This window comes from Lutjanus erythropterus, chromosome 3, assembly GCF_056507025.1.
Source record: "Lutjanus erythropterus isolate fLutEry1 chromosome 3, fLutEry1.hap2, whole genome shotgun sequence".
In the NCBI taxonomy this organism is placed as follows: Eukaryota; Metazoa; Chordata; class Actinopteri; order Lutjaniformes; family Lutjanidae; genus Lutjanus; species Lutjanus erythropterus.
Genome location: NC_139319.1, coordinates 46,705,564 through 46,725,280, shown reverse-complemented (window position 1 = coordinate 46,725,280; position 19,717 = coordinate 46,705,564). Strand labels below are relative to the sequence as shown.

General features: G+C 37.1%; 1 protein-coding gene across 1 annotated transcript in view; it reads left to right on the top strand.

Moving 5' to 3' along the window:
* The first annotated feature begins 5,221 nt into the window (after window positions 1-5,221).
* tusc3 (tumor suppressor candidate 3) overlaps window positions 5,222-19,717 on the top strand; it is a 148,946-nt gene continuing 134,450 nt past the window's right edge. The window contains exon 1 of the mRNA XM_084711038.1: window positions 5,222-5,354. Within this exon, the coding sequence (XP_084567164.1) occupies window positions 5,250-5,354 (105 nt within the window). The 5' untranslated portion in view covers window positions 5,222-5,249. The remainder of the gene's footprint in view (window positions 5,355-19,717) is intronic.

Below are 19,717 nucleotides of genomic sequence, written 5' to 3'. Positions count from 1 at the left end.
ATTGATACTGATTTTGAATTTTTTCTGGTTATGTCATATTTCAAAAATAATGCCAGATTTCTACACACACATATAAGATAAAAGATTGGGAAACAACATTACATACAATGCAATTAATAACAAATTTATTACTAAGGCAAAATGAGTAATTGAAAAAAAAAGTTTGTGCTGGTAAGTGTAAAAAAAAAAGTGTTTTACAGAAATGCTACAATAAAAATGTTAATAGAATATGAACTAGTACATGTCACTTGGTAGAGTACAGATCCCCACCAGGCAACAGATGGTGAAGCACCTACTGCAATGTCACCACAGGAGTACAGAGGACTGATAGAGAGCTGAACATTATGATGTCTCAGTGACCTTTTGAATATAAAATGTCGTCACCTCATCATTCAGATCCTATATATATATAGATATTTATGTCTAATTTTCTGATAATCAGCACATGAATTCTTGAGTTATGGCATATGTTTAGTGAGGTCACTGTAACCTTGACCTTTGACCACCAAAACCCTTGTGTAAAGTGATCTTTAATGCAAAGTTTGAAGAAATTCTATGAAAGTGTTCTTGAGATATCACATTCACAAGATTGAGATGACCAGAAAATATAATGATGATAGCCATGGCTGTTTCTGGCATGGAGCCATAAAAAGGGGTTTTCAAGGTTTTCAAATGTTATGAATTATAGAGGTCCTTCAACATACAGTCATGGATATCCACAAAAAAAATTAGGCTGATCGGCCCAATAGTATTCGAGATTAGCTGCAGACAAACTGCAAGATCACACACGTACACGAGCAAGCGATCCCTTAATATAAGTACATTACAGAAGTCATGTACATATTTATGAGTAACTTTAAATAACGCCATATTGACTTTTTGTTTCACACAGGACTATCAACCCTCCTCCTGCAGACTTTCTTGCTCTCTATACTACGTTGATAACTCACCTGTCATAATTAACTTGTCCACTAGAGGTCACACCTAACACTCAACTTAAATATGGGTGATTATTAGCGGCTCGCACCGACGACCTCGACACTCATTTTTGTGGTGTGGACAGACTGATAGATAAACAGTAGTAGTAGGGTGGGAGTGGATCAATAAATACGATTAGGTATAAACATCTAGTATGAAGAAAAGCTATAAACAGTGAGTTTTATTTATGTGATACGCTCTTATATAGAAAACTAATTTGAAACAATTTATCTGCCATAATTTTTTTAAAATTGATAAATCATTTTAGTAATATTTGAAGCAAAACTGCCCAAAAATGCACTGCTCCAGTTTCTTGAATGTGAATATTTTCTGGTTTATTAGTTTTCTATGATAATAAACTGAATATCATCAGGTTTTGGATCAAACAAACAATTTGAATGTGTCAGTTTTGGTTTTGGGAAATAGTGCTGTACATTTTTAATTATTTTCTCATTTAGAGCAAATACATTAACCTCTGAATCAGTTAATTGAGAAAATAATCTACAGATTAATTGATGATGTTTCATTAGAGATTATTTTCTGAGTATTATTAGTTGAGGCCTGAATAGCTATACCTGAGATAAAATTTTTCCAGCTTATTAACTTGTGACCTTTTCATTAAAAAGTTCTGCAACTTTTAGTTCATCTAGTTCTGCATTATAACCATGCAAGACAATTCCAATGGAATCATTTGACTAATTCTGCAACCAAGCCCTGCAAGACTAAATTGTTTCCATGACTGAGCTGCTATGGAGTGAATGAACTGTGGTTTAACAAGACTGCAACACGCAGTGATTGTTTCACGCTGCATTGGCTTTAATATTCCAACATGCGTTTCATTTCAGCAGTGTATGACTGCCTTGTGTGTTTGAAATAGACATTCATTCATAAATAATCACTTCATTCATCAGCTTGTAATTTATGATTTTTGTGTTCATTTAGGCGCTTGTCATATGAATATGCCATTCAGTTTTGCTTTAAAAGTATTGCTCTCAATACCACTTAACAGAAGATTCTGGAGCGTTGGTTTCTTCCAGCAGGTCATTAGACCTTGCACAAGCCACTTATGCATCTATTACCAGGCCATTAACACCCCACACCCCCCATCCCATTGCTGGAGGGATCCATTCTCTCTGCCCGTTTTGCTGTGACATATCAGCATATCAGCCATAATATCTACCTCAATGTCCAATTACATTGATTTTGTGGCCAGGGTTTGTTTTCCCGTACCTGCTTCTTCAGCTATACATGAGCCCAACGGCATTAGTGGGATTGTTCTGCAATATTTGCACTCTTGTATTGCAGTATCATTTATGCTTGTGCATATTAAATGCGAAAAATGAAAAATAATCATTGTCTTACAAGAATGAAAGATTTTCTTAAAAATAAACTTAAAGGAGCAATATGCAATAATTTGCATCCAAAATGGTGAGGTAGAGCCACAGACAGTATATTAAATAGTTTTAAACACTATTTAATATACTGTCTATAGTTGGCCTGGGTAGGAGGCGGCTATGTACTGGAGTAGAATTTTCAAATGAGTATACCACAGCTGGCATGTTTTCTTAAAGCTACTATGAAACTGAATCTGAATTAATTACTGATGTCTCTATATGACCTATATAATTTAACAAGATCATCTTCAATGATTGAGTATTTCAGTATGGTTATTCTTACTGCCTGCCACTGGGTTGGAGTCTCCATGTCAGATGAAATGAGACTGTTTTTACAGTGAGTATTATGTAAGCCAGTTAAAAAGAAGCAGGAGGAGACTTTTATTTAGAACATTTTATATTCAACATTCTATTTTGTGGTTATCACGATGGAAACATTACCACTTTTGTCCACAGGGGTTCCAAAATAACAAAATATGAAAGTTCATTGCAGCAGCTTTAATCTCATATATCATGATCATTTTTTTGAATCATTACAGTAAATATATTACAGATTTGCCCTGTAATATGAACAGGTCTAACTTATTTTTATTTATTTTCTTTTAAAATTAATTCTGCTTGTTCACTTTTTTGTATTAGATGTTCTTACACTCTGTTTATTTATTGCCTTAATTCAATATTATCCATGTGTCTATTACATTAGTTGTTTTCCTAATGACTTTAATGTTGCATGCACAATTATAACAGTCATGAAAATGAACCTTGAATGCACAAGTGGAAAATGTTAAATTTGATTGCTCAATAAACAATAAGATGAACAAGTCTATCAGTGCATTCTGACACTATTTACCACCTGAGATATTAGTAATAATACTATGCCGCTAAAAGCTAAACTGAGTGAATATAGGGTGTGTCAGCTGAGAAGCTAAACAAAAGACAGAAAACATTTTTATTCTACAGAGAGTGTTATCCACTTCCTCTGTCTCACCTCTGGGTCAGAGCCAGGGACACCAAGTGGTCAGAAAAGTAGGAAGTAATGTCCAGTTTAATGCTATCCAGTACAATATCCTTTGTGATACTTACAGGCCTAAGTGGTATTCTTTTTGCTGATGGAGTGTTAATGAAGTTAATGAAGTTCTGCGGTGTTGCATTGGACTGCATAAAGGACTAACTATGACCTGACTATGAAAAGTTTTACACAGACAATAGTAATGTTTATTGCAGGCCTAATGTACTGCATTACATTAGTCACAAAGAGCTTAGGTGTAATTTCATCGGGAACAGAGAGACATGTCACCCCCAATGATTTCACATAAATCATTCGTCCCCCTCAATTAACTCTATCAAGCGTCTGCGACAACCTCACCCCTCCCAGAACATCTGAGTGGGAGTGAGAGAGACAGAGAGACAAATTCTGCAGTCCTTGGTTCAAACGTCACATTCGCTCACACTTTTGACAAATAGCGGGCCCAGCTGCAGACCAGTAAATCAGAATGAAATTTTCTCTCCTCCACCTGATTCATTTCAAGTGTTCTGTGACTGAAACACATTCCCAGCAGAAAACAAAATAACAAAATGAAGTCAAGTAAAAAATGGCAGCATGTGGATTAAAATAATATTTATAATCTTGTACTATGACTTCAAACATTCATATAATTCTCTGTCTGATTGCGTAGTCAACCCAGTGTTGTGGGTCTGCATTCTTAAAGACACAATATGTAAATTCTGCCACTAGGTGTCTCTCTCACAAGAAAACAATAACAAAAGAGATAATGTGGGCTCATGGGAATTGTTTTCTTCACTGTTAAACAACCTCCATAGCTGAAAATCGACAAATCTGATATAACTCAGGTAGAAATTGAACAAGTTTTATTTACCTTATGTTTCGTCTTGCCCCTCACTCCCAGATGTATCTGATGTTTTCCTGGAAGTTATAACAACTAGCTAATGATTGCTTTCAGGAAACACACTGTTACCTTGAATAAATGATGGATTTGACCATGGTTGGAAACATTTGGGATAATGTAAGTACACAACTTAACTAAATATATAACAGATGTAGCACTTTTAGACATTTTAATACAGATTTTTTTTTATTGGTGTCCAACCAGGAAACTAGAAAACTCCATGTTGAGACTTGGAGAGTAATTTATACATTTAAAGAATGAATGGATCATTAGTGACAATGGACTTTATCACTGATGTCTATTGCTGTTTTTCATCATATTGCTGTTATATAAATCAGAATTAACAGCTATCATACCCTTTTTTTTCAAAACTTTTGTAGGTCAGGATGTAATCTTACATTGTCTTTTTAATCATTTAATCATTTTTATTGCAATAATTGTCATATATCTACATTTGCTTACCTCTTTGAATTTTTACATTTAAATTCTATTGCTATCTACTATTTATTTACTATTTATTTTAAAATAAATATATATATATTTTATCACTGTCTACCAGTATCATATCTGCAATCTGTAAGCAGTTTGTAACTATTTCCAAAAGTGCCATATAATTATTGTACAATTGTATTATTATTATTATTATTATTATTATTGTTGTTGTTGTTGTTGTTGTTGTTGTTGTTGCTGTTGCTGTTATCATTGTTATTATTACTAGTAGTAATAGGACAGGCTATAATTATTCACAAGCTCCCAATGGATCCCTCTACAAGAAAGAAAATAGAAGAAAGAAAAAGAAATATGACTTCTAGATGAGGATGTATAGCAGTGGTTTGGTGAAGTTTTACCAAACCGAAAAAACTACAAAACCCAGAGGCTTCCGCGCTTTAAATCCCTTCCCGTTGATTGGTCGACTCAGAATCCAATCCCTTAGCGGAGACGTGTCTCGCAGTCAGAGCATCCTTCCGTCATGGCGTCTGTTTGGTCTAAATCCTTCGTTCACCTGCCGGTCCTGTCCGTTTTCTTCCTCCTGCTGCTATGTCTGCCGCCCGGGGGAGGTCAGAAGAAGAAGGAGGTAACGCTTCAACCGTTTAAATGTATTTTTCAGCGAATATTGTTGTGCTGTTGAATGAAAGGAGCGTAGCAAGATGAATGAGCCGGTGAGCGTTAAGCAGGTGTCGTTCAGACAGGGGAAACAGGAAGTTTGTCAGAGAGATGTTCTGGTTATTTAGTCTTTGAAACAATAAATATACACTCGTATGGTGTAAATGAAAGAGACACTATTTACAAGTTGTCGTTTTAAACGTTTTGTCATTCACTTTTTCCCCTGTGATTAAGCTTTGCTTGTTCTCTGCATGACAAGTGTACTGTAGCAAGCTAATCTTGCTAACTTTTATGCTAACAAGTAGCTACTGTACAGTATCCAGTAGAAAACCTGTGTGGTCGGAGAACACAATTAAAATATCATACATGTTTACACTGATACACTTAAATACTTTGAGATGAACTTCACTGCTCTAAAACAGCGCTGGCTTGTCAGCAATGACGGTTTTATTTAGAAAGTCTTGCAGGAAGTGGTGTGTTTTACTTCTCCGTAGCTTCACGATGACGTTAGAAGATGCTGGCGAACATGTCACAGTAACCACAAAAAATAAGACAGCGGATGTTTTTGGTTGTTGAAGAACGCCGGAAAACCCTCTAACCCTCTGGCTCAGTGTACGAGACTTTCATGTGGTTATTTTATTCAGTGCCAGCAGGTCTGCTTCCGCTGAAAGGGTAGTGCGCAGGAAACGCTTGTGGCTTCTTTCTTCCGCCTGTCATTTATCACTGCACGGCTGAAAGGGCTGGTTATTGTCTGTTCACCTGCTTTTTGTTAGAACGACTGACGTGCCTTATAAATATGCTGCCGGTTAAATATCGCAATGCAGCACAAATATGCACTGTGTTGGTGATATGTGGTTTGCTCCTAGATGTTTCACAGCAACATAAGTGTATAATTTTGTGAGAGGCCTAAATGAGAATGAAACCTATAAAGTTATGACTGTATCTGCAGAGATGCTCACCTTTGCCCGTATTTCTTCATGTTTCTCATTAGTTTGCTGTGCTTGGGATGCTTTACCAATAGCTAACACTTTACGAACAGCTCGGACAAATTCTACTGAATCTACCTTTAAATGAATTGCCAAATATTGTGATAATCAATAAATATGGAGTCTTTTTTTTTTAACAAAAATTTCCTGATTTCAACTTCTCAAATGCAAATATTTTCCTGTTCTTCCATGAGGGTAAACTGAATATGTTTGTATTGTGAATAAAAAAAGACATTTGAGGACATCACCATGGGCTTTGGAAAACAGTGATCAACATTTTTCACATTTTTCTGATATTTTTATGGCACAAACAAACATGAGCCGAGGAAATAATCAGCAGATTAGCCTAATCGATAATGACAATGATCATTACTTGCATCCCTAATTATTACTCACTGTTACACATATGTCCATCAGAGCTGCAAAGATGAGCTGATTTAAAGCATTGCCAACCATTTGCCAACCTTTTGATAAATTGCTGGTTTCAGCTTCTTAAATGTCATGTGCAGCATGTGCTGCTTTTCTTTGTCATTTATGTTTATAAATGTCTTTCCGAGTCTTAGGATTTTGCCACAAGAAGCAATTTGAAAATGTCACTTTGGGCTCTAGGAAATTATGATGAGCATCTTTCACATTATTTTGATTATATAGACTAAACGATTAATCAAGAAAAAATCAGCAGATGAATCAGTAATGAAAATGATAGTTAGTGGTTGCTCTTTTGTTCATGTGTTCTTGCATGCTGTGAGCATTTAAAAATTATTTAAACCAAAGCCACTATGTAATTATTAGGGGGGTAAGACATTGATATTTAAATATCGCAATTGTATATTTCGTGACACTGTGGTCTATTTGATTCTCATAAACACAGTGTTGTGATATCATGGTATGTGCAAAGATTTGTGGCCATGGTTGATTTTGTGTTGTGTTTAAACTGTGAATGCCAAATAAGAGTGTTCACATCTACAGCATTGTATCGTTTGCACATAAAACTTTTTAACTTAGATTTTATGTATATGGTGGTGTGTTCTTTATACTATGATAGTTTATCTAAAATTGGATTGATACCTTGATTACAGTTTTGTAATATATTACAATATTTTGAATCATAACCCCTGTATTGTGATACATATCGTATTGGCAGATTCTTGCCAATACACAGTCCCAATAATTATATGTCATTCCAGCTTTTTGTTGTCTACGGATCAGGGCTGTGCAACTGATCAAAATATTATTGAAATTGCAATATGGCCAATTGCTTTATCCAAATCTTAGAAGCTGCAATATTTTGATAAAAGAAAAATGTGTGATAAAACATTAGCAATAAATTATTGTAGTGCTGCAGAGATATCCTGGCCTACACATCTTGTTTGGTACAAACCCCAACAAACGTAACATAATTTTTATTTTATTATTATTTTTTCAGTGAAAATGAAAAATATGATGCAATAATGATCATTCACACTATTCTGAATCACACTGCAATCACAATATCTGTCAGAATAATTGCAATATGATTTCTTTTTTGCTATCTTGTGCAGCCCTACAATGGATATTTTTGTTTAGTCTATTAAAAATAATAAATATTATTGATGCATATTTATTGCTAGATATTACCTATACCGTACTATTCATTTGAGTGTGAAAGTTCATCTTTGAATTTAGGAATAGTAATTTGATGAAATAATATTAGCTCGAGATCCACTTATTATCTTTTCTTGAGCTTTCAACCATCTCATGCAGCCTGAGATTAGTTTGTCAGACTTTATAATTCATGGCTTCTGTCCAATTACACCACAGTCCAGCTCACCTGCAGAGCAGTTGTACCACACTGAGGCTTGTTACTCACATTTTAGTGCCTTTACTGACATCTAACATGTGGATAATTTTTGATGTAAAAAGCCTCAAATTTACAGACAATCAAGGGTAAAATTAAAAAGTGTGTGTCCTCATAATGGTTTTGTAAACATCACTGTGGGGAACATCTCCCACTTGGCTCGTGACAGCACTGTTAGCAGGTAGCACTCAGACCAACAACAGCTCTGTGATAAAACAACAAGGGGCCGTGTTTGTGTGGCCATGTTGTTTTGTTAGTAGTGAGACAGTGAAATAATACAGAATTTAATGGATTGAAAGGCTTATCAGACACCAAAACACTGCACAGTGACATGATTTTTACAACTCTGGAATGTCATCAAGGTGGTAATTGTTTAATTCCGTAGAAAAACAGTGCCTAACTAAACTTTTTGCTGGATGACCTTCCATTGCTTTGCATCCTCTTGTGTTGGCACCCTTGCACACAGGGCTTGAGTCTGTCTGAACATGGCCTTAGTCCAAGTGGCAGTCACCAGAGAGTAAGACTTAAACATAAAAGCACATACAAGTAGTGATTTATAAAAACTTGACCTAAGTGATTTTCCTTTTGTTGGGGTCTTGCAGTTTGGGATGCATATGTGGCCAAGACTGCAATAAGTATGAGCTTTACGAACAATGTGATGCAAATGATCAATTAAAGGTGTGAGGAATTGAGACACACTGTCAAGCATTTTTTTTTATTTTAGCAATGGAACACTGTTTTTATTAATTAATTCATCTATCCATCCATCCATCAGGGGCGGCATTATGGGTGGGCCTAACGGGCCTGGGCCCACCCACTTCTACAACTGGCCCACCTTAAATGACTGGGAGAACATATATTTTCTCAATTTTTATTTTTAATTATTAAAATAAGCATTTTAAAACGCCCTTAAGACAAAAAAAGTTTCCATTTGACAAAAAGACAACATTTATTCAGCTGTTATCACATGTGAGGTCTGGACCATGTCTGCATGTCACAATATGGCGGTTGTTGAAATGATGACTGGTGTACTAAAGAAAGCATATCATTGTCTTATTTTATACCTGCAAATGCATTTTTCTTCAAAACTAGAACATCTATAAAATGTAGACAATACAGGAAGTAGAACGGAATATTGCTGCCTGACTTGATTGTCTTCAGATTACTGCGCTCTCTCTCCTGATAAAAGTCATTGTAGCTCACCCATTATTCTGATGGCTTCGTTTCTCTCTCTCCTTACAATCAATTTAAAGAGTAATCCAGCCAGATCAAATGAAAATGCATTAAAAGGAATAAAGTGACAGTTTTCTTAATGAACTGATATACTGATCTACATGATCCATAGTGAAAACATAGATAAGGAGATATCCTGTGCCATTTGAAATAAATATAAACTGCAGACTGAAACTGTTAAAAAGATTCATAATCAACTGGAAGTGCTAGTCGCCATCCACAGTACGATTTTGTTAAAGTGAGATTACCAGTTGGAAACTGTGTTAACTTTTGTAATTAAAAGGCCCATCCGAAGTTACCATGGCCCACCCAAAATTAAAATCCTGGCGCTGTGCTGCCATCCATCCATCCATCCATCCATCCATCTTCATTAATCAATTCACTCACCAAGTTCGCTCTTGTACAGCCATGCGGAGTATCTACAGTCTGACAGCCATGTTGGATCAAAGCCAGACTGACGGTAGTGACCCGTCTGCAGCTTTTTACTGTGTGCTTCGGTGGGGGGGCTGAACTGGTGTGTTTGGGTCTAGTTATGGCGACGTTAACAGGGGCAGGAGATTAACAAGCGCTGTGGTCGGGGCTGGGAGAGATGCTCTCATTTTGGCTAACACTGGCTGCAGAGCTACCTGTGCTCCCCGCCTTGCCACGTATGGTACGTTTAAAAAACGCCGATATTTTTGCTTGGCGGGGTGAACAGCTGGTGAACCTTCATTTACAGTTTTTGTTTGTTTGTTGTCGTTTTTTACTGTAACGGTCTGAAACTCTCTCTCCTCCGCTCTCTGAGTGTGGGTGAGTGTGTCTGTACCGGTGCATCGGTGAGAGAGGAGAGGAGAAATGCATTGTAATGAATGTAATGAAACGATAGCAACGCATTAGACTCTGAAATCGCACATATTAGAGATTTTTTTTTTTTTTTTTGATAAAAAGAATACCTGTTATAGGCCCTTTTAAAATATAAATTAAATAGTAGAATTAAAAAAAAAATCTCCAACTTGAATTTCTGTGTAGGCGTCCTGTTGGCAGGGTGGGGGCGTCTGTTGGGAGGGCGGGGCACCCTGCCAAATACACTATAGGGGAAACACTGCTATATTTTGTCTAAATATGTGTTTGCTGCCTCCAGTCTCCTCTACCATCTTTGTGATATGGTCTTCCAAAAAGTGTGCTCTTCTTTTTTGATCTATTTCTACTAAGCCTTAATTTGTTCTACCATTATATAAGGGGAAGTCGCTGATTGTAAGGCAAGTGTCATCAATTCTAAAGCTACTAAAAATGAGTTTTTAACTGCTTATGAAAAAGTCTCAATTTGATATTTTTCCATTGCTGTTCAGTTGTTCTTAGTTTCTGCCCCTGGGTTTTCCTTGAAATTAGATCAAATGAGCATGAGTTTTCCCATTTAGCCAGTTAAAAAGAAGCAGGATGAGATTTTTATTTAGATAATGTTGTTTTTGACATTCATATTTTGTGGTTATTAGGGTGGAAACTTTGCCGCTTTTATCCAAAGTTCCTTGTTTTGAGATTTATAGATCACAGGTGCACACGTTACAAATGTGCTTCTCAGAACCGAGAACAGAGTTTTGGAAATATTGTCCATAGAGATCTCTGCCTTCTCTCCAGTATAATGGGACTAAATGGCACTGTGTGGTGCTCCAAGCACCAAAAAAGTACATTTAAAGAATTCAAAACCAGTGTTTCCAAAAATCATAACCTGGTTACTTAAGGTAATCCATAGAACGTGCAGTTTCATATCCGTTTGTAAATCTTGTCATCCATTATGCTGTTATCCTGTGTCCACTGATTTAGGGAAAGAAAAAAATATTCTTTAACCAACTGCCCACATAAGGGTCAAATCTGGGGCTCAAAACATCAACATCTAATAACTTGTTACGGGCCGAGTCACAGTGCTGTTGTAACATTACTCTCTTACACCTTTCTTCTCAGCCGACTTAGCACATGAATAGAAAATTGATTGAGTGGACAAATTGTGGAATGAATAAATAAAGGAATGCGTGGGCAAATACATGACAGGTGAACAAACATTTGAATGAATGAAAAAATATGAATATGTCAACAAATAGATGAAGAAAGAGCTGACTGAGTGGAAGATAAACGGATGCATAAATGGACAGATTAACCACAGATGAAAAAGCATTTGAATGAGAGAGAGAGAATGAATGAGTGAACGAATAATTGAGACTGACACGTTTGCTCTCCAGGTCGCTGTAAACAATGCTGATGGCTTACAAGGTGCAAGCTATGTGTAATGAATGTGTCACAACCATTGAAGTGAAGATATGGAAAAATGAGCAGATATTTCTCCCTTCTTGTAGACTAATATTAACAAGAAAGATGATGTTCTGATACAATAGCATCTTTAAGCACACTCCTTTTTGTGCTGCTGTATCAGTGAGTTATAGGGGCAGTTTAAATCATTCATCTGAATCATTTTATTTAAGAGGATGTAACCTATACAGTTAACTCTTGCAAATTTACAACATCAACAACAACACAACAAAAATGTACGATACCAGTACTGATACCTTGGCTTCAATACTGATTTCTGAATGATACTCTTTTGATACCAAATCCATTTTAAATATAACACGCAATTTCCGCCAGGCACAGCGACGCCACTTTATGGCCGTGCTGCAGCAGTCGGAGCCATCTGTGGCCATTCTAGACAATGCTTGTGAGTCCGCCACAAGTGCTGCGGCGGGCCCCAGGAGCGGCTCTCTTCAAATACGCGCCAAGCCTATTTTTGATGGATGCTGCGTCACTTATAGCACAGAGCAGATCGAATTGGCAGGAAGTCAGCCACCGAAAAGGCAGAGAGAATCCAGTTAATTTTCAAAATATAAGACACTATGCAGACTTGTGATCGTAAAGACAGACAGAAAAGAAACTATTTAACCACATAGCCTGCTTATCCATGGCAAAAGCACAAAGAGGATGGGCAATTTAGAGTTATCAGTTAACCTATTATGCTGCATGTCTTTGGATTGTGGGAGGAAGCCGGAGTACCCAGAGAGAAACCATGTGGACATGAGGAGAACATGCAAACTCTGCACACAAAGGCCCTACCACAGCCAGAAACTCCCTAGCACCCCAGCCAAGGGGATTCAAACTCAGGACCTTTTTGCTGTGAGGCAGCAGTGCTAACCACTGCACCACTGTGCCGCCCCTAATAACAAGATGTTCACTGACTACATTGACAAGCAGTGTAGCTGATGCTGTTAGTTGGGTACCCAGCCCCACCTGAGAGAGGCTGATGCTGATAATGACCATTATATTTACAAAGATACATGCAGCAGAAAGATAAACTTTGGAAAACCTTAGGCAGTACGTTTAGACAGAGAGCAGGATCTGTTGACATTTTAACACTGAATAATATCTCAGTCTCTTTTTTCATTTTGAAGATATCTGTCTATCAAAGCTTCAAGGGGAAAGCCTACAGTAGTCCATGGAGAATAAACCCAAATTTTAATAACTTCAGCAGTTGCAATTAGGAGTTTAAAACTTCAATTTTACAGTTATTAATGAACACTGTCTTAAACTCCTATTTTTACCTTTTTTTACCCAGGGACAGTCTGCTGACATTAGTGCTTATTTTCAGCAATGCCTTGCTTCACATTCACAAAATTACACCAGGGAGCTGCCCATTATAGCCACAGTCTGCTGTTAGGCACTGACCGGCTCAAGGACACCTCTACATTATCTAATGAGTGACAGAGAGAGCGTTTCTCAATCACTTACCCAGCTGAAATGTATCCAGCTATTATTAGTTTGCTTCTCTGACATTGACACTGCCACTATTTTTAACTATCCTTTGAATTCAATATTTTGTCCACCGACATTTAACTTTGGTCCATCCTGCCTGAAAAATCTGAGTGGGGCAGATGGGACTGAGCCACACATGCAATAGCACACACATACAGTACACACACACACACACACACACACACACACACACACACACACACACACACACACACACACACACACACACAGACGTTCTCCCAATGAGCCACAGGAGAGATATTGAGGGGTTATAATGTGAGAAATGTTCCTTCCCAGTTGCCTGCCTGGGGCCATGGCAGAGGATGAGGAGGAGGAGGCGGCGGAGGAAGTGGAGGAAGATCTTATTTAGCTGGAAAATGGACAAAATGGTGAAGCAGCATTTTGTATTCATCTCACCAACTTCTTCTCTCTCTCCCTGCCCTTTGTCTTGCCCCAGCAACCGGGCTCTAAACTATAAGGCTAAAAATTAAGTTAATTAAAGCTGTCATTGAATATTCAAACATTCAAATGTTTGATATTTAAATCTTTCAGTATTTGTTTGTTTGTCGTTGTCTTGTTTCCAGGGATACACCACATGGTTCAATGTTTCTTTCATTTGCCCTTGTACAATTTTTGTCATTATTAGAGGCAATCAAATAACAACAAAAACTTAAAAAAGTTAATTGTCATGTTTAATCTCGGGATGTAACATCTATAAAATGTAAGAAAATAGTGAAAAATGTCCATCCCAGTCCAAAAGTGATTTCTTTAAAAAAAAACAAAAAAAAAAAAACAATGTTATTAATTTTAATGTAATAATAAATGAAGAAAAGCTTGAAATCTCCATATTTGAGAGGCTGAAAATGGCATTTTCTGCCATTCTGAATGAAAAAATATGTTAACGATCACTTGATTATGAAAACTATGAAAGCAATATTGTTGAGTATTATCTGCAAATAAGATAACAGTCATCACTGGCAGTGGCAGATGTTTATCTGTGTGTGTTGCGCTGTTCTGTTGTATAGTTGTGTTGCATCAATTTTGTGCTGGTTAAATGTTGGTCATTCACTGTCAGACAACAGTAGCTAGCATACCTGGCTGTTGATTGCTGTTGAAGAGGCCACTGGCTGGACATGGCTCTGGCGTGACGTATGATATGCTCATTCAAAGATAATGTAATGAAGGAGATAAATGACTTTAAAACAGTAAAACAGATTTCTTTGTTTCCCTAGTGCAAAAGGGGGAATAAATAACAACAGAAACAAAAGAAACAACAGCAACAACAAATCATCATCCACATTGACTTCTGGACAGATTGTTATTGTAAACTGAAGATGCACCAATGGTAATTTTCTTCAGTTTTTTTCAAAGTCTGTCTTGCAGATGCTTCTGCTCAATAGTTTACAGACTACACAAACATTTCTATTACTTTTCTTTATTGGAAAATTAAAAATTATATTGGATGTTCCTAATGAAACGCAGAAGGCTAAATGAATCTCAGTGAGAGAATATTTTGGGAAACACGATCAACACAGGAGCTTAGATTTTAGCTGTCAGGAGTAGTATGCTGCTGGCTAAAGTTAATCTGAAGAGCTAGAAAATGTGTTGTTGTTTGGCAGCACTGTCAACTGCTCTGTCTCCTTGTAGACTTGTGTCCCTTCTTTTTAACCTGTTAAAACCTGCCATTGAATGTGACTGTGACGTTACTGTCCTCCATGTAATTTTGACTGGCACAGAATGGGATATCTGATACTGGATGGTAAGTCATCAGCCAGTTAAGCTACACACTCTGGCTGGTCAGTCATCCCCTGTGCATTTTAAACAAAAGTATCTGTATCAGGCAAGAATTTCACGATCAGTGCATCACCACAAGTTTCCTTTTCTTGGTCCTCTAGTCGCTTACACATTATGGTCGTAATAACAGACATGGCAGATTAGATCACATCTGCTTTTTGCTGCTGCACTATATGCATCTTACGTCTGTCCCATAACTTTGCAGTCTAGAGAGAGGAAAAGAAAGGGAAAGGGCTGAAAGACAGAGCAGAAGAGACTTTGACATTATTGATGTCAGGCTTCAGGTTTGGTTTGGATGTAAGGTAGGAATTTCTATTGCTTTGCCTTTGAATTTTCCTCTGTTGACTTCTTTAAAAGCAATGCTGATCATCTAAAAGATAGGAACCTTTCTGTGTTTTTATCTACTCCCATTATCTACACTTTTTTGGAGCACAATTTAATACCAGCTTCTATCCTGTAAGGACTTAGCCCTTGGTGGCAAATTTGAAATTGTCAGCATGACTTCCAGTAATTTAGGGGTTACAGGTGCTTTTATGAAACTGTTCCAGTTGTGTAACAATTTGTCATAATTTCTTTCATGTCCACTTAAAATCAAAACACTGCTGGGGATTTGAATGAAATCTTGCAAAGATGTGAAATAAGGAGGCACCACTGTAACTGTAGGAAAGAGCAATACGATGTACTTCATTACAACTCTGAAGGCATGGTAAGAGGAGAGGGTGGCGGTGGATCAGAGGCACTGACGCTTCTATCTGTAAATGTATGTAGAACAAAACTCCTGGACATGCACAGCGAAAGCTGGATTTATAGGCTACTACTTTGTTAAAGTGGTTACCCAGTACCTAAGGTTGTCAGAAGTACTAATACTTATATACTTTATTGATATCACATTGTTTAAAAAATACAATATCATCAGTTGATTATATCGAAATACCAAAGTAATAAAAAAAAAAAGACCTAAGTGGTCAGTCAAAGTATTCAGTGACTTCTGCTGTACCTGCACCATGTGCAGGTTGTTTATTTATATATATATATATATATATAAAAAAGAAAATAAAAACTTTCTACCTAAGTTATTATTTTGTGTGCCTTGGCCTTTTTTTCTTTTTGTCATGTGATTGAAAGAGGTATTGAGTACACTTTTTTAAAACCTATGGCCAGGTTTGGGGGAATAACAGATTACATGTAACAGGATTATGTGATCTGGATACAAAAAAATGTACATATTCCACCTCAGTTACATAAATAAAAGACCTAATAAGATTGCTTTTAGTAAAAATGGGGATTATAAATAGGATTACAATTTTAAGGTAAAGACTGATATACTACCATGCACAGTGTACACAGTTGCTAATTCATTATCATGGACTCTAGTAAAAGAAATGCTTCAGTGGGCGGAGAAATTTCACAATTTTTTGTCTTTAAATGAATCAGTAAGTTGTGCACAACTAAGGAAGGAAAAGCTGGACAAACTAATAAACATAACAACAAACGTAAAACACTTAAAGCTGCTGTAATGATGAATTGATCATTAATCAACTACAAAATTGATCTGCATCTGTTTTGATTGTATGAGTTTGATTAATAGTTTTGAGTTTTAAGAAAAAATGTTCAAATTCTCTGTTTTCAGCTTCTGAAATGTGAATATTTCTTAATATATATATAATATTTTTTTCTTAATATTTCTTTACTCCTCTCTGACAGTAAACTGAATACTTTTGACTTGTGGACAAAACAAGATGTTTGAGAACATCATCTCAAGCCTTTTTCACCATTTCCATGGACCAAATAACTAACTGAGTAATTAAGAAAGTAATCAACCGATTAATCACTGATGGAAATAAACATTAGTTGCAGCCCTAAAAGCACATATATATATATTAGGCTAAACAATTTCATCATATTTTATGTTGAGGTAGTCCAAAAGTGTTGGAAAGTAATCAAGTTAAATTACTTTAATATTGTGATACTTGGCTTATGTTACTGACTACTTTTTTTTAACAGGTAATTAGTAACTGTATTGGAATACAGTTTTAAAGTTACCCTCCCAAGCCTGCATATATGGCGATAGCATGTAGGATTTGAAGCTACTCTACAGGCATGCTTCAAGTTTTAAATGATCATGTACAATATCGAGTTTATCAATTGGTAAAGTCAAACACTCCAGTCTGAGTCTAAACCTACGTCACAGATGTGTACACCGTGACTCTCCTTAACCCCTTGTGTGTTGGGCATAAATCTGACTGTAGTTTTCTCACTTCTTCCTGTCTGCATGAAATCACATCTGTGGCAAATCATTTGACTGACAGTGAAGTTCAGCTGAGGATGAGCACAGTCACACTTCGGCTCTGCTTGGAGGGCAGAGTGGGTCGGCTTGGTAATCTTGCTTCATGACTTTGCTGTGAAATTTCAGATCGGCACAACACTTCACAGCAAAAGTGTGCTGTATCATGCCGACGGAAAATGGCATTAGTGTCAGAGCCAGACCCCAGAGCAGCAATAGTGGCAGCTTTTTGGCCACTGGTATTTTTTGCTGTAGAAAGTTTAATGTGTAAGAAAGAATATGATATCTTCATTTTCCTTATTTTACTTTCCTTGGAGCTAATCAGGATAGATGTATGAGTGGGTGGAAGACTACGATAAAAATGGAGCCTGATAAAGAAAAGGAGAAGTTAAGGAGAAAGTTAAGCATTGGGAATGTGACCGATGTGGGGGAAGACAGAAGTGAATTAAAAGAAATAAAAAAAAAGTTAGGGCAGCAGTGGTGGACCCCTGCCTTTTTAAATCCTGCTATATGCCCCTCAGGGAGTGGAAGAAATAGTCATGGAGAGAGAAAGAATATTTATATCCCTTCAATACTCCCTCGTTCATCACCCCAGCTCTGCTAGATATAATATCTAGCTTGTGTTGTGTTTCTGTCTTAAGGCTGACTACAGCACAAAGAAAGAACCAATGTAAGCACTTCCTATACCTAGGCATATGGAGTCAGGGGAGGTAAAGACAGAAAAAAGCGTCCAGGGCAGCGAGTCTGAGGCAAGGAGAATTATATATCTAGAGAGTTATATATCTACAGAGAGATAGAGATTGCAAAGTAGTGGGCTTGCCACCACACCCAGGGACCAGTCTAATAAGTGGATCGGAATAATAAGAGCCTGCTACCTCTGCACACAGAGGCAAAATAAACCACTGGGTAGGCCCTTCAGGGCATAACCCAAGCCACTTGCTGAGTTTAGACTAGGGCTTATGAAGCTAAACACTGTGTAAGCACTACTGACTCTTGGTTTTCTGTCTGACCTGTTCATCTGAGGAAAAAAACATAGCTCACTGTTTATGCATTCTGCACCGCGTCCTTGTGCTAATGGATGTTAGAGTACAGTAGGGCTGAACGATTTTAGGAAAAGATCTAATTGTGATTTTTCTGGCAGATATTGTGATTTCAATTCAATTCACGATTTTTTCTTCAAATCAAACTTCAGTGCAATATTCACAATGTATAGTAACATTTACAATCATTATTAATTATTCAAACTAGGTATTTGTGAGGGCTTAAAGAAAAATAACATTAAGAGAAAAACTACTGACTATACTGAAGACAATTCGCACACATCATCACATTAAATCCGTATAAATAAATAAATTAATAAACACACACACACACACACACAGGTCTGGTCCATTCATTAAGTTCCATATGACGTTCGCTGCATTGTTGGTTATGATGCACGTCAGAGGAGTGTAACTACGAAGTGAGATTAATGTGTTAGCGAGCTATGTTGAGTCTAAATCCAGGGTTTTCAGTGTCACGAAAGTGGCTCTCTTTTAACCTGCTAGATCACCGTGGTAATTTATGCTAAACTCATGACCTGGTCAGGAGCAGGTTATGTTAAGAGTTTCAGATTAAATCGTCTGTAAAACGTGCCGTTCTTTAACTTATAATTGTCCTAACAAGGTTGTTTATGAGCGATATAGCTTTTAAACTGAGGGAAGACATTAAAAATGAAAAGCTGCTGAGCTGTATGTTCGTAATATCACCGAACGAATCCATATAATGTAAAAATGTAACAGCGGCACAAATGGTATACATCGTGCTGTCATGGTAACCTCCGTTTGGTGATGCAGAGTCATTTTTCCCGTTTGCTCCAGATCATATTAACACTTTAAATTTACATCGTATATAATCCACACAGTAAAATAATGATGAAGCAACTAGGGGTGGGTAAAAATATCGAAAAATCGATGCGTCGAAATTATCCACCCCCTAATTCAATATCGATTAAGCAAACCCTCTGAATCGATTCACTTCCTGGCCATTGGGGGCGCTGTGTGCAACATCTTCATGTGATTCGTGTTTTAAGGATGGAGGCTGCACGCGACCAAACAACAACAATATGTCTGCAAACTACCGCCAAGCTCTGTCCGCGCACAGAAGATAACAGAGTCCATGGCCGTCTTCATTTGCAAGGACCTTCGACCATACAGTGTTGTGGAAAATGAAGGTTTTAAGAAGATGGTACACACACTTGAACCATGATATATATACCAACATGAAAACACATGACAGAGGTCGCCATCCCGAAGCTGTACACAGAGGTGAAGACAGAGGTTTATATGCACAAGTGAGCTATTATGGTGCTGCTAATGTTTTATTTTCAGATGTTTTATTGCCCAAAGATGTGAAGTAATGTACCACATGTGTTATGGGCATGAAAA